Consider the following 22,521-nt stretch of genomic DNA (forward strand, 5'->3'; position numbering starts at 1 on the left):
TGGGCCAGGCCCAAATACTTTCCCATGGGCCAATGACTCTTTGGGCCTTAGGTCCAAGGAGAGTCTGTTTCACTCCTCACAGTCATGATGATTTGTTTTTTGCGCACCTTGGCATAGTCTGGATCTCTTTAGTATAAAGATGAGGTGGACGCAAATCTATAGCCAGATATTTTTTGAAATGGGTGGAAAGCAAAATCAAGAATATCCATTGAAGAGGGAATAATATATGGGAAGGTAAAAACAGAAGGATATTGTCACATGAGTGCTCCCAACTATGCTCTATTTGATTCTTGAGACCTTGCAGGAGTAAAAAGGGAGGGAAGGGGTGGACTTTGTATTTTTTCCAGACACTTTAGTTTCAATCTGCCAGAAAGTATGGAAGTTTTCTCTATTATCTCCTTTAATATTGAAAGGTTCCCTTTGCCATCAGTTCTCCTTGCCAATATCAATTGTGCTTCGAAATTTTGTCTTTTGGGATCTAGGAAGAACCTGCACAGATACAGGTACAGATATGGAACCGCAACACGGGCAATTTTTGAAAAAGTAAAACATAGGTATGGTGAAGATACATATATTAATTAATTATTAAATATTTTTTATTTATCTTTGTATATATGGTTAAGTATTTATTTTTCATATAATATTAAACATACATGAATTTAAGTGAAATAATGAATATTTTATTTATTTAAAGTCCAAGAGATCTAAAATATTACCCTTTTTAATAATTTAAGGTCATGTCCCAAATATGTTAAAGTCCATTATGTGAGTGTCATTCTGACATGTGAATTGAAAAAAAGAAAAGAAAAAAAAAAGACACTTGACTGAGAGAGAAGAGAAGTGTAAAAAAAGAAAAAGAAAAATGAAGAGACGCGTGAGTGAGAGAAGAGGGGTAGTAGGTAACAGTAGGCTACTTAAAATTTAGAACTTAGAAGAGGTAGATAGCAACACAACTCTTAAAAAATAAATAAATAAATAAAAAAAGGGAAAGAGAGAGATAAGTTTTTTAAAACAAATAATGAGAGAGAGTTAAGAAAGATGAAGAGACATAACATGGGAGAAACTAAAGAAGCACGAGGAAGACTGAAAATGGAGAATGGAAATGTAAAGTTATAGATATTTTTTTTTTCCCTCTTTTTTTTTTCTTTCTTTTTTCAGCATACCTTGTGTCATGGCCGTGTCTAATAATTTATAATAAAAAAACAATTGGGACATGCATCCAACTGTGTCCCATGTATACCCTGTATCCAATACATGTACATGTCCGACAGAGGCACGATAGGCAAACTGCCATGTCCATGCATTACAGGTTGGGATTAAGTAATTTATGTGATATGATGCTTTCTTTATGGCAAAAATGGACTTACTCTTAAAAGTTAAAAGCAACAAGTCGTAGATGCGCATAAAAATTTGACAATTTTTTTTTCTTGTTGAGTGAAAATTAAAAATAATAGACAAGTCTTATTAGTGTTAGTGTCAAACCCTTCTTAAAATGATGAGATTATTTTTTAACAAGGTATAGTTAATATATGTAAATCTCTATATGTCTTGATGACCTAAAGTTGAAACATATATAAGTAAATCCATCACTTATATTAAGAAAAAAAAAATACAAGACTTTAATAATATAAGAAAAATATAATTTTATCAAGAACTTTTATCAACATTACACTGAAAAGATGACGTAATTGTCAAAGAAGCAAGTAACTCCGCTTTCTACCCAAATCTCTCCTCCCCAAGCATCACCGAAGTGGACAAAAGTGAACTAAAATTGACCAAATACACCAAATAGACTAAACTAACCAAAGTGGACCATAATAAACTAAAGTTAACCAAAGTGTTACGTTGATGTGGGTCAACAGGAGTGTAGCTGCAATTAATGCTACACTTCAGTTTTTAGATATTGTATAGATATACTATATTAAAGTAATAGAAAAATTCTTTTATAAAAAAAATTCCACTACCATGTTGAGATTCAAAGGAGCTTGGCAACCAAGAATAAATGCCTAATAATTTATAAATCATCTAGATAGGTACAAATTTCTTTGTACTAAATGAGAGGTCCATTATAGTCTATTCAGTTCATTTGGTCTATTTTACATCATTTCAGTCCAATTCGGGTGTACCTACTTAAGAATGGAAAAATACATGTTTGGGTTGAGAGTACTATTAATTATTTGAGTAATATCAATGGTAATTATATGATAAGTTTTGGTTATCAAAATAATCCCCTTAAAAAAATAAGAATTTGAATAGGAGTATTTTTGACATTTTCTAAAGACATAACTAACTTTCTGAATCCTTCCTTGTCAGGCAGGGGATGATAACTCCATTGGCATCTGGGCCGATCGTTGGCTCCCACGACCTTCGACATTCCGAGTGCTGTCATCACCAGGCGTACTTCCAACAAACACAAAGATTAGCTCCCTCATAGATTTAGAATCCGGTGAATGGGATGTTACTTTGATCAACCAAGTCTTCCTACCAGTTGATGTCAACTCCATCCTTGGCATTCCTCTAATCTGGCACAAATCAAGGGACCGACTGGTTTGGGCCTACACACCTAAGGGAAGCTTCACAGTTAATAGCGCATATAAGGTGGCACTGTCCATGACCCAAAGCACTCATACTACAGAGACTTCTCATGGCGCAAACCATAGTAGTTTCTGGTGAAAGATTTGGAACCTACACATCCGAAACAAAATCAAGATGTTTACTTGGAAAGATTGTCGAAATATACTCCCTATAAAAGCCAACCTCTGCCTCTGACATGTCCTTGCTAATCCCACCTATGAAGTGTGTGGTCTTGCTCCAGAGACAGCAAGACACCTTTTCTAGGACTGCACCGTGGCAAAAGACACTTGGAGGCTCTCTACCATACCTTTTGATAAAAGAGGGCATCAGCTACAGGGACTTCATGGAATTTCTTTGGCACTTGACCTTCACACAATACATGGGTATTGGGCTTCTTGAACTCACTGTTACTCCAACATGGGGTATCTGGTTTAGCTGAAACAAAACAAGGCTAGGTGCCACTCGCCAATCCTCACATGAAATATTGGCAAAGGTTTGCTTTCTGCCCATGGAGTATCAAGATGCCCACTTTAGGCCCACTCAATTTAAGGACGCCAGAGACAATCGTTGGGTTCCGCTTGCTTTTCCATGGTACAAGGTGAGTTGCTTATGATTCATGATGCTATGTTATTATCTTCTTCTTAACAAAATTCACGTATTAACCAAAAAAAAGAAAAAAAAAGAAAAAACCAGCAACAAAATGAAAGTTCAAACAAAAAACACAAACACACACTCCCAATCACAAACACGTCTTGGGCCTTGCAATGTAAACATTGAACCTTTTTTTTATTTATTTATTTTTATTTTATAAACATTGGGCCTCCGGCTATTTAAAAATCATAACCCATTAACCCATTAGATTAACCGACATACATTAAACTAATTAAGTTAAACATATAGGTTTCAATAAAAAAAAAAAAAAAGTTAAACATAAAAATGTTTATTTTTATTTTATAAACATTGGGCCTCCGCACTCCTCCATCACTCAGACGCTGGCCTCCACGTTTCTCTCGGTATGATTCTTCTCTTCTCTTTTCTTTCTGTGTCTCTGATTCTGATACATACATACATATATATATATATATATATTTCAGCTTCGTTCTGTTGCTAGCTTCGTTTCCTGCGGTGTTCGTTGTTAAAAAGCAAAGAATCATTCACAACTTATTTTTATGTCACAGTTGTTTTTTTTTTAATATCCTGCCATTAGTTTCCACACCTACTTTCCAACCCTTACATTACACCATCTCATTTTGATCTCCAAATTGAAATTCATAAGCACGTATACTACCCCCACATGATCTCACATACCACTACATGAACACATAATGGACAAAGTAGCCTAACGACTGACAAAAAATAAATTATACAAAGAAGTAAAATGACTCTGTGCTCATTCAGTTCCTTTGCAATTCAACATTTTCTATCTAGAAATAGCAATACATATAAAACACGTTATAGTACTTTTGAAACTATAAATTTTAATATTTTACATTCCTAATTACAGGGTTTAATATCTAACTCTTTAACCATTCTTTCTTATATATCGATTATAGAGAGCCAAGGACCTGAACTGAACTATGAGAATTTGCAAGGCACAGCGGCGGCGAAGCTTTACCATACCAAATGAACTCGTTGAGGAAATTCTTTCAAGACTACCAGTGAAGTCTCTAATGCGATTCAAGTGCGTATCCAAAGCATGGCACACTTTGATCAGTAGTCACCGATTTGCTAAATCCCACTCTCAGAGAGCATCTCAAAACCCCAACCGCATGAACGTCCTTGTTTTGACTGACAATTGTGTTCTATCAGCAGGTTGTGAAGCGCTGTTTCAAAGCCGTGCTATTCATGGTCAACCTGTTGATGTTGATTTTCCTGGTTTTCCATTGTGGGGTGAAAAACATGTTGAGACAAACTTGGCTTCTTGCAATAGCTTGGTATGTATTGAATTACATAATGTGGACAAATGGACAGCCCAATATTTGGTTTGGAACCCATCTACCAAAAGTTACAAAAACATACCAAGTCCAACATCAACACCTGATTCATATTGGTTTGGCGGTTTTGGCTTTGGCTATGATTATTCCACTGATGATTACAAGATATTAAGGCCCTACGATATCGATATTCATGTGTCCACGATCGAGATCTTTTCACTCAAGACCTTTACTTGGAAGACAATTCTGGTGGATATGGACAATAATTTTTTTATCCGCAGCAGCATTCAAAATATCAAAAAGACTATATACTGCAATGGGGCAATTTATTTGAGTTATAAATATTTTTGGAAGCCGCCAATCATTTATTTTGATTTAGCGGATGAGATATTTCATGAGCTGTCATGGCCAGAATCTGTTTCTTATTACGATACATCAAAGACATGGGAGTTAGGGACTTTTGGAGAACACCTGTGTCTATCTGTGTGCACAGGTGAATCACGCAATGCTTTATGTATTCAGCTATGGGTGATGAAGGAGTCTTGGACTAGATTGGCAACCATTCCATATAGGGGCACTTGTCCGAGGCCTATATGCGTGTCAAAGAATGGTGAAAAAATTTTATTGCGGGAGAAGCAAGTTGGAAAGAATTCAGAATATATTTTCAAATTGATAGTCATCAATTTGAAAAAAAAGGCCTATAGAAAAACACGATATGATTCCAAGACAATAATGGAGGCAACTACATATGTGGAAAGCCTTTATTCACTTGACTGCAATGATGGGCTTAATCAGGTAAAATATATGTGTGAATAGTATGTGATACTTTTTAACTTTAGAACAAAATGATATTTTAGCTGTCAAAGTTGCATCTGATCTAGTATCCTGAAATAATATAATATCAATTTAGAATTCTACTGTCCATTGGTTGTTAAAAACAACATACATAGAGCACAACACAACAAAATGAAACACTGAAAGCTGAAATCTTTCCACATGTATTTTAGTAAAATTGATTCACTTCATTTGAGACATTATGAATGCTATGTTCTTTTCGTTTTAGGATTCTCTCCGTTTGAGGTGATTCTATTTCGTGGTTTTATTAAATATTACAAATTTAAAGGTGTCTATCTAGTGCCACTTTTAAATTATGACTCAATAGTACATTTCGCTTAAAATGGAGAGGATCCTAATTTCCTTTCTTTGGCTTGTTAAGAATTTGATTTGAGATATGATAAGATAAATTGATAACGTTCCTAGTATATAGAAAAGTATATGTGATTTTTGCTTAGGATTTGGTGCTATCCCTTTTAATAGATATTTATCCCTCAAATGAATTAATGCGGTTACCATTATAAGGGATTTTTTACATAACCAAAAAAATTATACATTTCTCTTGTGTTGTCAAGTGGAAGCCTCTATTTCACTATACAACACCGGTATGACATATGTACGATACAGGTACCACACACTAAGTGAAGTGTTTGTACTTCCTCGGTCATTGGCTTTTGCGCTAAGGAGTTTTTATGAACTGGGACCATGTTGTGAAAATTCCCTACTTTTAATGACATTATTTCCTGCCCTTGTTTTCTTCTAGTATTCATTCATGTCTTCTGAATTCTCTGGAGAGGCTAGAGCCTCCTGTCAGTTCAATCTCTAGCTTTTATCTATATGCATGGATATATAATTTTATAAGTATGGGGTGAGGAATGGAACTAGTATAAACTTCTATGTCTTTAACAGAGGACTTCTTGGAGTCACGTATGGTTTCTCTATTTATTTGGGGTTACAATGGTAAGCAATATATTCAGTGATTTAGTATGACTTTACAGTTGTTGAAATCCTAACTTTTCTTTCGAGTATACACATTCCCAAGAGTTGGATGTCATTTTAGTACACATGTAGATAGCCAGCTGCCCTGTGTGGCTGAAAGTTAAGATCTATAAGTTCCACCGAGAAACTCTAATCTTATAAAAGATGCTACTTTACAAGGCTTTATCTGTTTCTTAAAATTGTTTATGTTTTTACCATCTACATACTGCTCTCTCTCCTTATTACTAATCTTATAAAATATGCACTCTACAAGGCTATATTTGTTCTTGATTTTTTGATGTATCCCAGTTAGCTAATGCTCTGTTGTTCGGACATTGCTAAGTAACAGTTCCATTTTCCAATCCCATGTGCAGCACTTTCAAGAAGAGGGCTCCAAAGGTCATAAAGGAAATCAGGAAGTTTGCCCAAAAGGCTATGGGGACAACTATTTTCAAGGCGGATGTTAAGCTTAACAAGCATGTCTGGAGTCGTGGGATTCAGAGTGGGCCAAGGAGAGTTTATGTCTATATTGCGCATAAGAGAAATGATGAAGAAGATGCTAGGAGGAGTTTTTCTCACTAGTCACTGTTGCAGAGATCCCTTCAGAGGGCTTAAAGTGATTAGGTACCAAGGTCATTGAGGAAGAAAATTGAACTAGCCTACTTCCCTAGGTCATAGTTAGGATGCTCCAATGTTGGCCACATATTTCTTGTTTCCAAGATATTTTTGTTTGGCTTTGGATTTTCTCTGGAATTTTATTTGATCTACTTGCCTGTTTAAAGTTATCTGTCGTTCATTGAGACCTAATTAATCATTTTATGTTATATTTGCATGGCCTCTGCATCTGAATTTGTAGCCAAATTCAATGCTGTATTATTGTGAAAGGCTTAACTCAATATTTCAGATGCTTACAAGCTATTAGAAGATAATAAAAAAGATAAGAAATTACTTACAGTTGCGTCAGAACATTCCAAAAATAAAGCTCATGTACTCCGAGAGGTTCTTGAGAAAAAGATTCATGAGGTTGAGGAAGGAAGAAAATTAGGAGCCCGATTATGGCAACAATTGATTGGGATAACACTAAAATATCAAAGAACAAACAACAGTTGAAGGAGTATGGGAAAGAGAAGAACCTGGTTGTGGACAAAATAATTGGTTTAAAATTGAAAATTAATGAACTGATTATAAATCATGGACGTAAGAGCAGTGAGGTAGAAGAAGGAAGGGATTCAATAACTTCACCTGGTAAGTCTCTATTGCCTTTTCTTTTATGTTCGGTTTCATTATCATTTGGTGATTGATTAACTGTGGTGAAAATATAATAATCTTGTGGATTACATAATTGAGGCAAATCAATAATTCCTCTGAATAATTAACGTAGGGATCTAAACCAGGATTTTCACTTGGTATTAGAGCATTTAGAACGAGAAGAGGTCTAAAACTTATTTTTTATTTTATTTTATTTCTATAATTGTAAATCATAAGTAGTTGCAATAAGTTTGGTGAAGTTTTTGATGATCTTCTGGCACTTACAGTATGGTTTAAAAGCGGATTATGTACTAGGCTGTCACTTCACAAGTTCCTGATTTGTTTGGATCTACTAATTTTGTTAATTTGTGACTAAATTCAGCTTAGACTAATTTGGTCGGTTCAGCTTAGATTCATAATTGCCTATTTTACAATAATAGTAAAATGATTAAATTCATTCTACATAATGGCTTCAATTTTTGGACAAGTGGCAGTTTATTATTTGATATGAGGTGTTCCAGACCAGTAGTTTATCATTGTATCAAAATAGATGTTGTGTACAAATTATATCAAATGCTTTCATTGCTTCTTAACTTTTGTCTATTGCCTGGTAATGTAGAATTTGGAAACAAACTTTCAGATACTTCTGAAGTGAAAAACATCCTTTTTAGTGGGAGCATGGAGGATAAGAAAGGATCCAACTTAGTTCAAGCCTCAAGCACTGACTCTCCTACTTCTAGTGTCCCGTTGCATCAAATTTCCCTCCAATGTAAAATCTGTCACATTAGCTGGTCCAAATCTGTATCCTGTTGGAGAGATACATGGTCACGTCAATGCCTTGTGGAAAAAGTTGATGAGCTCGAAGATGAGCTTAGAAGAAAGAGACAAAAAGTAGTCGAGAAAATTTAGTCAAAAAGATTGATTGGCTTGCCTTGGATATTTCAGATAATCTACAGCTATTGAGAGAGAATAAAAAAAACAGAAGGAATTACTTATGGCCAAATTGGAATGTTTTGAACATAATGCTGGTAAACTCCAACCGGAGCTTCAGAAAAAGAGCCATGAGCTGGATGAGAGAAGAAAATTACAAAACCAATTATTTTCAAAAGATTGATTCAACTAACTCTGAAATGTTAATGTACAAAGAGCAGTTAGAGGAGTGTGAGAAAGAGAAGAAGCTGCTTGCGGACAAGATAATCGGTTTGGAAAGGAAAATTAACGTCTTACAGAAAAACCATGGAGGAAGGATCAGTGGGGCGTAAGCCTGTCTCAGCTCTGGTGAATTTCATTATTAGACACCTTGAGTTGATTTTGTGAACTATAATGTTATGGCATTGTCATTGCAAAGTTGAACTTTTAAACATTCCACAGCCATGGTGCTTGCTGCATTGAAAATCATTATCAAATGATGTATATTTTGAAATGCGGTATTTTCAAAAATGAAAGTTTGAGCTTTGTGTTTTTTTGCTCCTTAACCATTCTTAGATCAACTGTAGAGAAACCAAAGTGAATAAAAAAAAATTAAAAAAAAAAGGTTTAAAATTTAAAGCTGAGATGTCAAAGTTTACTTAGAGTGACACAAAACCATGTTTTTATGTCCAGTTTCAGATTCTTCCTAGAACCATATTACCAATATGATGCAGCAAAAAGTAGTAGTGAATAAGGGAGAAAACTGGTAAATGCTTGGCAGTCTGGCATTGCTACACTTGTGAACTGATGAATATAGGGCCCTACCAGTTTAAAATTCACAATTTTATGCTCTTAACACAAGTGAAAAAGAAATTAGTTAAAATTTAACCTATTAGTGAGATATTTCCTTTTATCCACAAACAAAAAACTAATCAATAACAAATACACATAGAGATTCAGAAATAGACAACCTCAACCACAAAATCCGGGCTGTTGTCTTCTTGCAATTCCTGAAATGTTCAAAGCCATCCCAAAGCTAGGAGAAAATGCATTCTAATTCGGGTGTATGTTTCTCCTCTCTCATAGCTGGTGGGACCCGCAACTGATGGGTCCCACCAGCTTGTGAGAGGGAGGAAGCATACACCCGAAACATGGTATATTTACTCTAAAGTTGGGCATAAAACCATGTATAAAAATTAGATTGATATTAGTAATGGTAAGGCATAAATTATGTCTTCTTATATAAATTAATAAGTAGCAGCAAGTAAACTAACACATTAAGAAGAAATCATACAAATTGAAGAGGAAATTCAAAGTCCATAGTTCATCAAGGATTATTCCAAAGATATACAAAGCAAAAACCATCCTGTAATAGAGAAAAAAAAAAAAAAAAAGCATCAACCACGAAACGAAGATTCATAAACTGAAGAAACTCAAGATAATTTAAAGTGTAGGTTCCTTAACATAGCAAAATTTGCAGAACTTCTCAAGAATATTTAATTTTAAAACAAAAAAGGGGCATTATCATTATGTTTCAGTTTGTATATGAATTTCATTTGTGGATCACTAAACTGTGAGCTTAGTAAAGGTGGCAGATTGAATGATATTGTTTGAAACTTTGAATTGCTAGAGGGAAAGGTAAAAATTTTAGGGATTTGAGGTTTTTTATTTGTTTTGATTTGTGATTGTTTTGTGATTAATCTCTTAGACCAGATTTGCAGTTTATCTTGTTGATTTTTAGTTTGTCTAGAGGATAATAATGTTATTTTTGGGCAATTGATTTTGTTTAGAACCAATGTTTAACCAGATCTACCCAAATTTTTGTTTTTTGGTTAAAAGAATGTGCCGGATATTTTTAATTCATTTTAAACTTTTTTTTTTCACTGCTACCCCTTTTTTTCTAAAATTTTGGGGCCCCCTTCCACTTGGAGGCCTTAGGCAATTGCCTAATTGGCCTAGTGGAAGGGCCAGTACTAGGTAGAGATTTATTGAAAAATTAAATTTTAATTTAGAAAAATGAAAAATCACTTGAGAATGAACCTTTAAAAAAACAATTTAAAAAAATTTAGAATAAAAACATTACATCGTAAAGAAGTATACATTACTATAGTATTGCCAAGAGAAGTGGAATCCAAGAGAGGTGGGGGTGGGCTTATAAGGGACTCTTATGGCTCTTGGATTAGAGGTTTTTCTAGATTCATTGGTGCCTCAAACTGCCTTCTTGCTGAGCTTTGGGCCTTGCGGGATGGCATCACCATGGCCAAAAACCTCAATATTACCAAGCTTGTTATTAATGTTGATGTTGCTGAGATCATTTCCCTTTTCTCTAAGCCAAGTAGTGATAATCGGCTAACCCAGCCTATTGTGGATGATTGCAGGAACATGCTCCAAGTTTTCCAGGAATACCAAATGCAGCACTGCTTCAGGGAAACTAACAAAGTTGCTGACCTTCTTGCAAAACTTGGCCGTGGCCAATCTGAACCTTTTATTTCTTATGTAACACCTCCTTTTGTTGTTATGGAGGCTCTCTCTCTTGATTGTATTGCTGTTCCTTGTACCCGTTTAATTCGGGCTCCAACTGTTTTTGATTAATCTTATTAGCTCCGTTTTTTACCAAAAAAAAAAAGAAGTATACATTGACATCTCAGCCTTAATGATTTCAAACTAAATTGCACCAGCCAAATTGGATGAACAACTTCAATATTCTATGATTGACTGAGAGAGAGGGTTGTAACATCCAGTGAGAAATTATATATATATATATATATATATATATGTGTGTGTGTGTATGTATATTTACAGTTTTGTTAGTTACATATATAATTGCTACGATATTTCATAAACGTTTGAATTTCCATCATTTAATGTTGACTATGTTAGTTACATATATATGATTATTTGAGTTCAGAAAGTCAATTACAAAAGCTCAATTATTCAAGAAATTTCTGGAAATGCTTAATCATTCAAGAAATCCTTGCAAAAGTTTAGTCACATTTTGAAACAAAAAGATATCTATAATGTGAATCCAAGCTTGCATAAAATAGACCTTGTATGGCGTAAAAAAAAGCAAACCAAACTCATTTATATCTTAATTTGATGATAAAAAATAAGGACACAGTTTAGCTATAAAATTTGTTGTAGTGTAAGGCAATTTTACTCAATAAAATAAACATTACTATATGTGGGGACAGAGAACTCGTGGCCCAGGCCCACTCTACATTAGGGCCCAGGGCCCAAGCCGAAGAGAGCCACTGCCGAGGACGACCTCTTACTCGGCACCTCACGAAATGCCTGAAGAAAGGGGCAAACTGAGTGTAGGGGCAGGGCAAGGGAAAAAGCTACCGACATTATAACACAAAACCCTGTATCTGACAAGTCCATACTCTAAGCCATACCCTTTAACTTTTCCAACGACCCCAAACCACTCTAGGTATGGGTTGACAGGACAGGTATGCACCCCAGAAAAGTGAAACTTACACGTGGACTCTAAAGGGGGAAACAAACACTAGTATAAAAGGAAAAACCCCCCAGTAAAGGAGAGGACTCCCTCCCCCGGTAAAAGGGAGAAAAGGAAGGATATAAGGCTCCTTGGACAGCGTCCGAGGACTTAAGTCCGACGACCCGTACTAATGGAGGGCTTAGCTAGTCAAGCCAGGCCCGCCCATATAAGAACTTCCATAGACGCCACGATTAAACCGTCCACCTGTGCCCAAAATCATGCCTTTCAAGCCCACTCTCTACAAATCATATTGTTGGGGCCCTTTGCATACGAGCCCAACGTCATTCCTGGACCGTTAAATAAATCGTGTCCCTACAATTGGCGCCGTCTGTGGGAAAGGCTTGCGCGTTGGCTCAGGCGGCGGCGGAGTTGAGCCTTTGTCAAGCAAGGGTCTGCGAGGGTACCTTCATTTCCAGCGACATGTTGTTGTTGTTCCAACGTACGTTCCCACTAGGAGCTATGCATGGCAGTGCCAAGGTCACGGGCAATTCTAGGGGTTTCCAGCATCAAGCTAACCCCTCCCCACCAGGGTCAAGGGGCTAACCTTTGGAAATTAAATCAATAAATAAGTAAAAACTACAAGTTTTGGACAGAACCAATGCCTTGCATGGTACTCGGACTCAAGCCTCTGGGGAAACCAACTACTTAGATGAAAAACTACAAGTTTTGGACAGAACCAAGGCCTTGTATGGTCCTCGGACTCAAGCCTCTGGGGAAACCAACTACTTAGAAGAGAACTACAAGTTTTGGACAGAACCAAGGCCTTGTATGGTCCTCGGACTCAAGCCTCTGGGGAAACCAACTACTTAGAAGAAAAACTACAAGTTTTGGACAGAACCAAGGCCTTGTATGGTCCTCGGACTTAAGCCTCTGGGGAAACCAACTACTTAGATGAAAAAATACAAGTTTTGGACAGAACCAAGGCCTTGCATGGTCCTCGGACTCAAGCCTCTGGGGAAACCAACTACTTAGATGAACAACTACTTAGATGAAAAACTACAAGTTTTGGACAGAACCAAGGCCTTGTATGGTCCTTGGACTCAAGCCTCTGGGGAAACCAACTACTTAGATGAACAACTACTTAGATGAAAAACTACAAGTTTTGGACAGAACCAAGGCCTTGTATGGTCCCCGGACTCAAGCCTCTGGGGAAACCAACTACTTAGATGAAAAAATACAAGTTTTGGACAGAACCAAGGCCATGTATGGTCCTCGGACTCAAGCCTCTGGGGAAACCAACTACTTAGATGAAAACTACAAGTTTTGGACAGAACCAAGGCCTTGTATGGTCCTCGGACTCAAGCCTCTGGGAAAACCAACTACTTAAATGAAAAACTACAAGTTTTGGACAGAATCAAGGCCTTGTATGGTCCTCGGACTCAAGCCTCAGGGGAAACCAACTACTTAGATGAAAAAATACAAGTTTTGGACAGAATCAAAGCCTTGTATGGTCCTCGGACTCAAGCCTCTAGGGAAACCAACTACTTAGAAGAAAAACTACAAGTTTTGGACAGAACCAAGGCCTTGTATGGTCCTCGGACTCAAGCCTCTGGGGAAACCAACTACTTAGAAGAGAACTACAAGTTTTGGACAGAACCAAGGCCTTGTATGGTCCTCGGACTTAAGCCTCTGGGGAAACCAACTACTTAGAAGAAAAACTACAAGTTTTGGACAGAACCAAAGCCTTGTATGGTCCTCGGACTCAAGCCTCTGGGGAAACCAACTACTTAAAAGAGAACTACAAGTTTTGGACAAAACCAAGGCCTTGTATGGTCCTCGGACTCAAGCCTCTGGGGAAACCAACTACTTAGATGAAAAACTACAAGTTTTGGACAGAACCAAGGCCTTGTATGGTCCTCGGACTCAAGCCTCTGGGGAAACCAACTACTTAGATGAAAAAATACAAGTTTTGGACAGAACCAAGGCCTTGCATGGTCCTCGGACTCAAGCCTCTGGGGAAACCAACTACTTAGATGAAAAAATACAAGTTTTGGACAGAACCAAGGTCTTGTATGGTCCTCGGACTCAAGTCTCTGGGGAAACCAACTGCTTAGATGAAAACTACAAGTTTTGGACAGAACCAAGGCCTTGTATGGTCCTCGGACTCAAGCCTCTGGGGAAACCAACTACTTAGATGAAAACTACAAGTTTTGGACAAAACCAAGGCCTTGTATGGTCCTCGGACTCAAGCCTCTGGGGAAACCAACTACTTAGAAGAAAAACTACAAGTTTTGGATAGAACCAACTCTGGGGAAACCAACTACTTAGAGGAGGCAATACGGGGTTTGGACACAACCTGGACGTTAGATGGCCTCTAGAATCTACCCCGAGAAAGAATTCCCCATTTGATAGTTGGGCTAATCCTAGGAATACATGGATTCCCCAGCCTACCCTCGGATTCTCAGTACCAAGGGAATTGGTGCAATTGCAATACAGGGCCATACGTTGTCAAAACACAGTTAAAGTCCCTCGCTGCTCGGCTACCCTCTCGGATGAAATATTTAGTATTTATCGTTCTCAGACGGTCGCCGCTCATACATTACGGGGCATTAAGCCGTTATCTCAATTGGTAAGGTTCTGTTTCAAGGTTTCCTGTTTTAAGCATCACTAAAGGAAGGTACATACATAGCGCACCCGTTTACAAAGTAGTTGCTGCCGAAAGGAAAAGTATTTGCAAAGAAATAAATTCATCTTTTATTAAGACAAAAAAATAGTACAGCGTACAATGAAGCTGAAATAAGCTTATACTAAAGCTAACTACATAAGCGAAAAGAAAGATACAAGAGAATAAAGAGAAAGCCGAGGAAGAAGTACAGAGGAGAGGTTGGCTGCTGTTCCAAGACGTTGTTCAAGGAAAACCATTCCTCAACACTTTTACATGCCTATAACTCAGGCAGCCAAAGAGCCCAACTCGGGGCCTGCACCGTTGAAGAAAAGGCGTAGAGAGCCCGACTTCGGGCTAGCGCAGCTGAAAAAAAAGTGCAGGGAACCCAACTTGAGGCCAGCACCGTTGAAGAAAAGGTGCAGGCAGCCGGAAGTTGATGGGCCTCCACGTAACCACGTCTACGATATAGCAGACGGCGCTGATGGCGGAAAACTTTACTTCTGATGCACCAAGAATCTGGTGCGACCAGTACCTGCTTCGGATTTTGACTAAAAGAAGGAGAAATACCATTTTCCCCTTTGTCAAAACGGAAGATTTTCTTGAATCTGTGCCTCCCTTGCCCAGACCACGCTACCTTGAGTCTCGGAAGGACCCGGCGCCTCTGTGGCGGATGGAGTTCCTTTACCCCTGTCCGTGTCTCAAACATATTGCACAAAGGACGGATAGCACTAAATAGGAAACTGTGATTATAGCTGAAGGATTGTGATTTAGAAGAGAATCGGAAGGTTTGTATGTAAGGAAAACAACCTCCTATCCTACTTATATAAAAGATAAGGTGGTGGCATTCAATTTTTGTAACTTTCCAAGGAACGCTACGGACAAGGCAGAGTTGGCTCAATTTTCAACGCCATTCACAACCGTAGGATCTGAAGATCCTCGTGAAGACGCGCCTCGAGTATTGAAGCGTCAGAAGACTTCACGTGATTGGGTAAAGGAACGCCTCTCAATTTGGCACGTCCTCCATGTAAATGGAAAAACACAAATATTAGTAGAGTACGGAATCTGAGCAAGCTATGATGTAAGCCCAACATTACCAAAACCCTCCTCCCCAACTAAAAGTCGAGCAGCAGGATTTTGAGGGGCTATTGTGGGGACAGAGAACTCGTGGCCCAGGCCCACTCTACATTAGGGCCAAGGGCCCAAGCCGAGGAGAGCCACTGTCGAGGACGACCTCTTGCTCGGCACCTCACGAAATGCCTGAAGAAAGGGGCAAATTGAGTGTAGGGGCAGGGCAAGGGAAAAAGCTGCCGACATTATAACACAAAACCCTATATCTGACAAGTCCATACTCTAAGTCATACCCTTTAACTTTTCCAACGACCCCAAACCACTCTAGGTATAGGTTGACAGGACAGGTCTGCACCCCAGAAAAGTGAAACTTACACGTGGACTCTAAAGGGGGAAACAAACACTAGTATAAAAGGAAAAACCCCCCAGTAAAGGAGAGGACTCCCTCCCCCGGTAAAAGGGAGAAAAGGAAGGATATAAGGCTTCTTGGACAGCGTTCGAGGACTTAAGTCCGACGACCCGTACTAATGGAGGGCTTAGCAAGTCAAGCCAGGCCCGCCCATATAAGAACTTCCATAGACGCCACGATTAAACCGTCCACCTGTGCCCAAGGTCATGCATTTCAAGCCCACTCTCTACAAATCATATTGTTGGGGCCCTTTGTATACGAGCCCAACATCATTCCTGGGCCGTTAAATAAATCGTGTCCCTACACTATATATTTTGAAAATCTAACCATTGAATTGTATGTTCTTTACACTCTTAATACACATGTTAAATTTTGTGTCAATCGAATATTATATACTATATGATCTATAACCTTATATTTTATGTATAATTTTAAACTACAAAAACTAACAATTTAAACAATTTATTAATGACATAACTATTAATCTTTAATTTTCTAGAAAATTTACAAGCATAAAGGATATTGAGTAAGATTGTAATTTTAACCTTATTATGAAACAGATGCCATTACTTCGAGTGTAGCATATTTGTGAAATAAATTTTGATATACTTCAAATTCAATATTGCTAGATAGAGCTCTCTATAAAGGGGCATTTTGAGCATTTAGAAGACAAAACTAGCTTTGGCTTATAGTTCTTTGTGCCAGCTTGTGCTAAAATTTTCTCTATATATATATTCTAAAAATAATTCTAAAGTTTTTTAAGAATACATCTTTGATGCTTGAATTGCAAGACTATTCCCAGAATGTCATTGTAAGTGAATTTTATCAATTCAATGTGAAAGTTGATCTATTACTTATTTTTCAGCTTGAAGTTAGTTGTTTCCGATATTTGTTCAGCAATGACAAGATTACTAATTCTATTGGTTGAAGTCTTGAAAATGATGGTTAGGAATACGCATAGGCAGCAAATGGGCCTAGGGTCTGGTATCCATCAAATTTTGCTCATGCCTGTTGGCTGGATTGCAAGCACGTTGGATTCTTATTTTGGTAATACTTATATTTGGATGTGAACTTAGTGGTTGTCTGGAACAGCTTTTTTAGCTGAAATTAAAAACTTTTTGTTGTAGATAAAACTAAAAGGTAACTAAAATAGTACAGTGTGACTCATGAATAGTATTAAAAAGTGCAATGAGACTAATGAAAAGTAGCAAAAATAAGGTAAATAGTAAAAAAAAACTGATTTTTTAAGCCATGTCAAACGCACAATTAAAAAAGACTTCTTTGGGCCCAATTGAGGAAATGCAATTCTTTGTAAGAGAAAAATATGTTATGCTAAATTGGGTTGGTAATTGTTGGTTGGATGTCTAATTTTTCAAGCCATAATGATAGTATCTGTTCCGGCCTTTGTTTTAATATTCTCTAAGACCCTGACCCATTGGATGCATATTGTGGATTGTAATGGGCTCCACTTAGTGACTTCTCTAGGCCTGTTCTTTCTCTTTACCTGTTCCTTCTCTCTCACTCTCAGGCACTCAGCCAGTCACTCACTCACCCTCAACAACTCATCACCCGCTCCACCAATCTCACCACCGATCTATGAGATGTCAACATCAAAGCTTCTTCGCGATATTATCACCAACATACTCCTGATACTACCTGAAGTCCCATCTCAATTCAGATGTGTATGCAAGTTATGTAGTCTTTTAATATTCAATCCCCAGTTCATCAAAATGCACCTCAAAGTTGATTCCTCAGCTTATTGTGGTTTTGACTACAATTATTGTGGTGACTAAAAATTAGATCTGATTGGAATTGAACAAATAGCATTTTAAGTTTTAACCATCTTATCCAAGACCAAGAAAATCAAATGGGATGGAAGAGTTGTGAAATTCCTCAGTACATGTACCCAATTTTATTTACACAAAAACTGATGCTACTACCATCGCATTAGATGGATAAGGTATTAGGAACTCCCCTACCAGTGACCCCTGGCTTTGAGAATGGCTTCAAGAGCTCATATGGTACAACTCCAGCTCCAACTCTATTCTTTAATTTCAAATAGGTGTTCCTCTCATCAATGATTTCCTCAAGCTCCTTCAGTCTGCCACTAAACTGTTCAAATGCAGCTTTTATGACAGGATTTTCTTCCCAAGATGGTTCCATATTCTCACCAAGATACTCCTCATCTGGTGAGTGAATTGATAGAACATCCAAAACAGCCATCACCTTGGTTGCTTGAATCTGTGAAGGGAAGCATTTCAACAGTTCAACTTCTGGTTTTTTCAGAAAGTTCTTGAATTCTTCATCAGATGGATTCTCAGCTGGCATGTTGGTTCGAGCTATAGAAGGCCGGTTAGGGAAGTAACCAGCAAACATATACTGCCCAAAGTTCACAGCTGCATAGTGCCCAGCAGTTACCCAGACTATGGTTGTTAAAATATGAATCAGATTTTCTGGTGTTTTCAGGACAGGCCACCATGGCTCATCTTTCTTGTCTGCATGGCCTTGTGTTCTAACTTCTGTCCACCAAGCTTGAAGCTCCCCATCAGACTGAACAAGAGATGGTTCAGAGTAGTAGTGGTTCACATAATCACTTACCCATTGCTTAATGGCATCCCAAAGGATTAGACCATCATTGGCAAGAGGGTAGTCTTCAATGGTTAACCTCAGGCCATGCTCAGCTGTTGGATCCTCAAATGTCATTCCCCTGAAAAAACAGTAAAACCAAGCCTCAGTCCCCAAATTTTGGGATCAGCCATGGAACTTCAACAATCTAGTCATTATCGATCACGTGTATTATTTTTCACCATTCTAGTCAGGGGCACCATTCCCCCAGAAAGTTGATCAACAATACTGCTTTGAAATTTCATTGAGGGTGTCATGCAAAGTAATTTGCAAGCTTGACAATTCATTGAGTATCAAGAAGTTAAGAAACTGCTGAGTGAAAAAGTAGCAACCTAAGTATAACCACAGATAACATTTCATCTGATTATGCCTTATAGGAACCATGAATAAAACTAGAACAATCTTATATTATTTTGATCATCTGCAATACCTTCTAATCAAATCTGCTGGCAAAGCTTCCATGTCAAACCGCCAGAGCTGGTCGAAAGCAGCAGAACTGAATTCAATGGATTATTTAGCCAGTGAGAAGGCACTTTCAATTATCCCACCTGCATTAATGAGGCTCTCTCGAGCAAGAGCACTGATTTCCATTGTGTATCTGAAATGAGGATGTAAAACATTAAAAGTCTGTAAATTGAATGCATTGCACTTAATTGTCGGTTAGCTGCAATAATGCATGGCTCTGTACAGCAGTGAGTCCTCAGCCTACAAAAGTACAAAGAAAGAATCCCAAAAATCAATGATAACAATTATGATTTGTCTGGGCCCAAGTAGACAACTAGCATGATATCAAGGGAAATTCTTTAACCATAGTTTCAGGGTTGTCCAAAATCAGTCACAGAAGAAGTTGATTGCAATGCCAATTTATCGTGATTTGAGTTCATGTTTGCATAGTGCTCACCAGTGAATGACAAGCTGGTGATAACCAACGTCATGAGCACAAAAATGAGCTTTAGCCAGCCTCCACAGCCAGCAACCTGTGGCATCCCACGTTGGGGTAAAAACCTGCTTCCATTGGGGTTTGTCACCAGTTGGAGGCCGGGTGAGTTCAATGGCAACAGGCCTTAGTATGCCATCCTTAGTAAGGAAGAACAATGCCCTTGAACTGTACAATGCAGTCCCTTCTACCTCTCATACTTTGTTCACATAAGGTAGTAACAGATCATGATAATCCAACACAAATAGCCTCTTACTTTTCAAGGCCTGCAACCGTGGAAATTAGAGGACTCATTCATCAACCATTCAGGTGGATTGCCTATGAAGAGAGGTAAGTGCAAGATGATACAGTTAGATAATCATTGGAAATTTCGGGTAAAACATGCTATGCAATGATGGGAGCACTTTTTGCTTCTCAAGATTTCCCATGTAATAAAAATTTTATCTTTTAGTTTTTATTACATGTATACCTATCTGCACACTTAGCATTTGATGGAAAGCATATTTAGATTAAATATTTTTAAATGAGATGCAAATGTTGAAAATAACTATTCGGACAAGTAGCAATTGTAACTGTACAAAGAGAGGCAAATTCATAGGCACACTTTGCATGGAGTATTAGCATCAAAAGGAAAGGAACATAGGGAGATTGACATCTAATTATGAGTACATATGTAACCTCATTAACAGTCATAATGCCTCTGATCCCTCATTCCACTAGTTCTGTTGTAATCAAAGTTTCAGGCAGTCCATAGATCCTAGGATCAAGCTTACCCTTCATGGGCCAATCCTGCATGACATAACTCACAAATTTTAATGCCATTTAAGATTATAAACAAATTTTTCCACTGAATAACTCAGATATTTAGCCATTTGGTATGTAGTAAAATTGCAAATTGAACATATTTCTTTTGTTCTGAATGTTGAAAATATTATGGCTCAAGAGACCTAAACTGATTTGAGGTCTATGTAATGTACCTATGTACTTTTACTGCAAGCAAACTAATCATAATCACACAAGTACTACAACCCTAAGGTTAGCCTAGTGTTATCTACTGCATGTATCTTACATTGGGTTCATTGTAGTACAATAATTCAAATAACAAAGATGTGGTCGTCAAGGATTTTCTGTTGTGGGCATAGGCCATTAGGCCACACAACATTAATTATGACTTTTTCTTTCCCTCTCTCTAACAAAATTCAAATCGTGAAGATGAAATTAGTGTTTAGCATGAACTGCCTATGTAGTGAAAAATGCATACCGTAACTAGTCGTATGCTATATGGGTTAAGACCAGCTAGAGTTTGCCTAGAAAATTCTTCATCCGTGAACTAAGCAAACTTATCTCTTGCAAAAGAAGATTCATGTATACAACTGAGAGCCAGACAGAGACAAAGATAGAGAGAGTGAAAGTCATACAAAGAGAACAGGATGCATACTATCAATGAATGCAGGGGTCCCAAAAAGCAAAAGATTCTCTTGAGTATCAGTTACAGCCTTCACTAGCCTTGGTAGTATTGACTGAAAGAAGCTGGCATTTGTCGGCTTAGGCAATGTGAGTCCTTCACAAAATAGTGAGTCTATGGCAGTGAAGTGTGGAAATCCCAAGTGGGGGTCAAGAAGTGATTTCTCAAGCTGAGGCCGCAGTGCATGCATCACAGATTTTAGGGTCTTCGCTGAAAATGTCAACTGCTTCACCTCTGAGAATGCCTCGTCCCTAGGCACATATACACTGCTGCTTCTTTGTTCCGACAAAGGGTCTACATTGTCAAAATAATGAAGAGTCACAAAGCTTCAGTTAGTGATGATCTTACGTAGTTGCCACTGTTCTTTATCTTATACAATCTCAGATAACATAGTTGTATAGTACAATCAAATTGTACATGATCATAACCATTAATCATTATAGCTTTTTATTCAGGAACTACTCTGTTTAAAGCTACATTCTACAACATATCACATTCCAATTCTTTTTCAAATTTCAACTAGACACAATAACATGTCTTGTACTTCTTACTCTTAAAAAACGTGTGACACTCTATTAATGTATTTTGCTGGCATAAAGTTAAAACTAGAATTTTCAGACTGCATACAAGGACAATGTCACATATAATAAGTAACATATTTGAGATCAAGTACTTAAATACTCAAAGAAAAGCAGGTCTTTTTTTTTCCAGGTTAAATTCTATATTTTTTCCTCAACTTTTGACATATATTCTAGAATCATCTTCATATTTTAAAATGGTTCAAAAGGTCTTATCGTTATCTAATTGATAAAAAAAAATGCTATTAAAGCAAACTGAATTCATGAAACTAATGTATGAATTTCGTTTCTTATGTTAGCTTTTTCCAAATTGGACTGAATAGAAATTTTTTAATTTTAAGGAAGAACAAATAATTTTCAACAAATTTTAGAGAACAAATTATACATTATATTATAATTACAAAATATTATTTATTTTCACATATCGTGTGGGTCTGCAACTACTTTATTTGAAAAATTATACTATCACCATTGAATTAGATGGATATGCTATTAGCAACTCCCCCACCAATGACCCCTGGCTTTGAGAATGGCTTCAAGAGCTCATGCGGAACAACTCCAGTCAATTGCTTCAGTTGGATAAACCCTTAATGTGATCACCGTCCTCCCTCCTTGAGCAAAACTTTCCACAATTGAATGGTCAACCTGATTTAGCATCAAGAACCCAAAGTAAAACAAAGTGTTATGTTTGTGTACTGTAATTTCATCATAACATTCTTAATTTTCTGTATTATGTGTTAGTTATATTAGGGCCCTTGAGCCCAAACATATTACAGCCCATGGTTTTTTTAAGCCTATAGTTGTAGGTCAAGTTATCTCTACCTATGAGACAAGTTACTCAGTGCTACTAGGATCAAA

General features: G+C 37.4%; 1 protein-coding gene across 1 annotated transcript; it reads left to right on the top strand.

Moving 5' to 3' along the window:
* The first annotated feature begins 3,545 nt into the window (after nt 1-3,545).
* On the top strand, nt 3,546-7,105 carry LOC126724095 (F-box/kelch-repeat protein At3g23880-like). The gene is made up of 3 exons (XM_050428309.1): nt 3,546-3,587; nt 4,128-5,303; nt 6,695-7,105. The coding sequence occupies exons 2-3, from the start codon at nt 4,152-4,154 to the stop codon at nt 6,785-6,787; spliced, it is 1,245 nt and encodes a 414-aa protein (XP_050284266.1). The 5' UTR covers nt 3,546-3,587; nt 4,128-4,151; the 3' UTR covers nt 6,788-7,105.
* Nucleotides 7,106-22,521: the final 15,416 nt, after the last annotated feature.

This window comes from Quercus robur, chromosome 4 (assembly GCF_932294415.1).
Source record: "Quercus robur chromosome 4, dhQueRobu3.1, whole genome shotgun sequence".
Taxonomy (NCBI): domain Eukaryota; kingdom Viridiplantae; phylum Streptophyta; class Magnoliopsida; order Fagales; family Fagaceae; genus Quercus; species Quercus robur.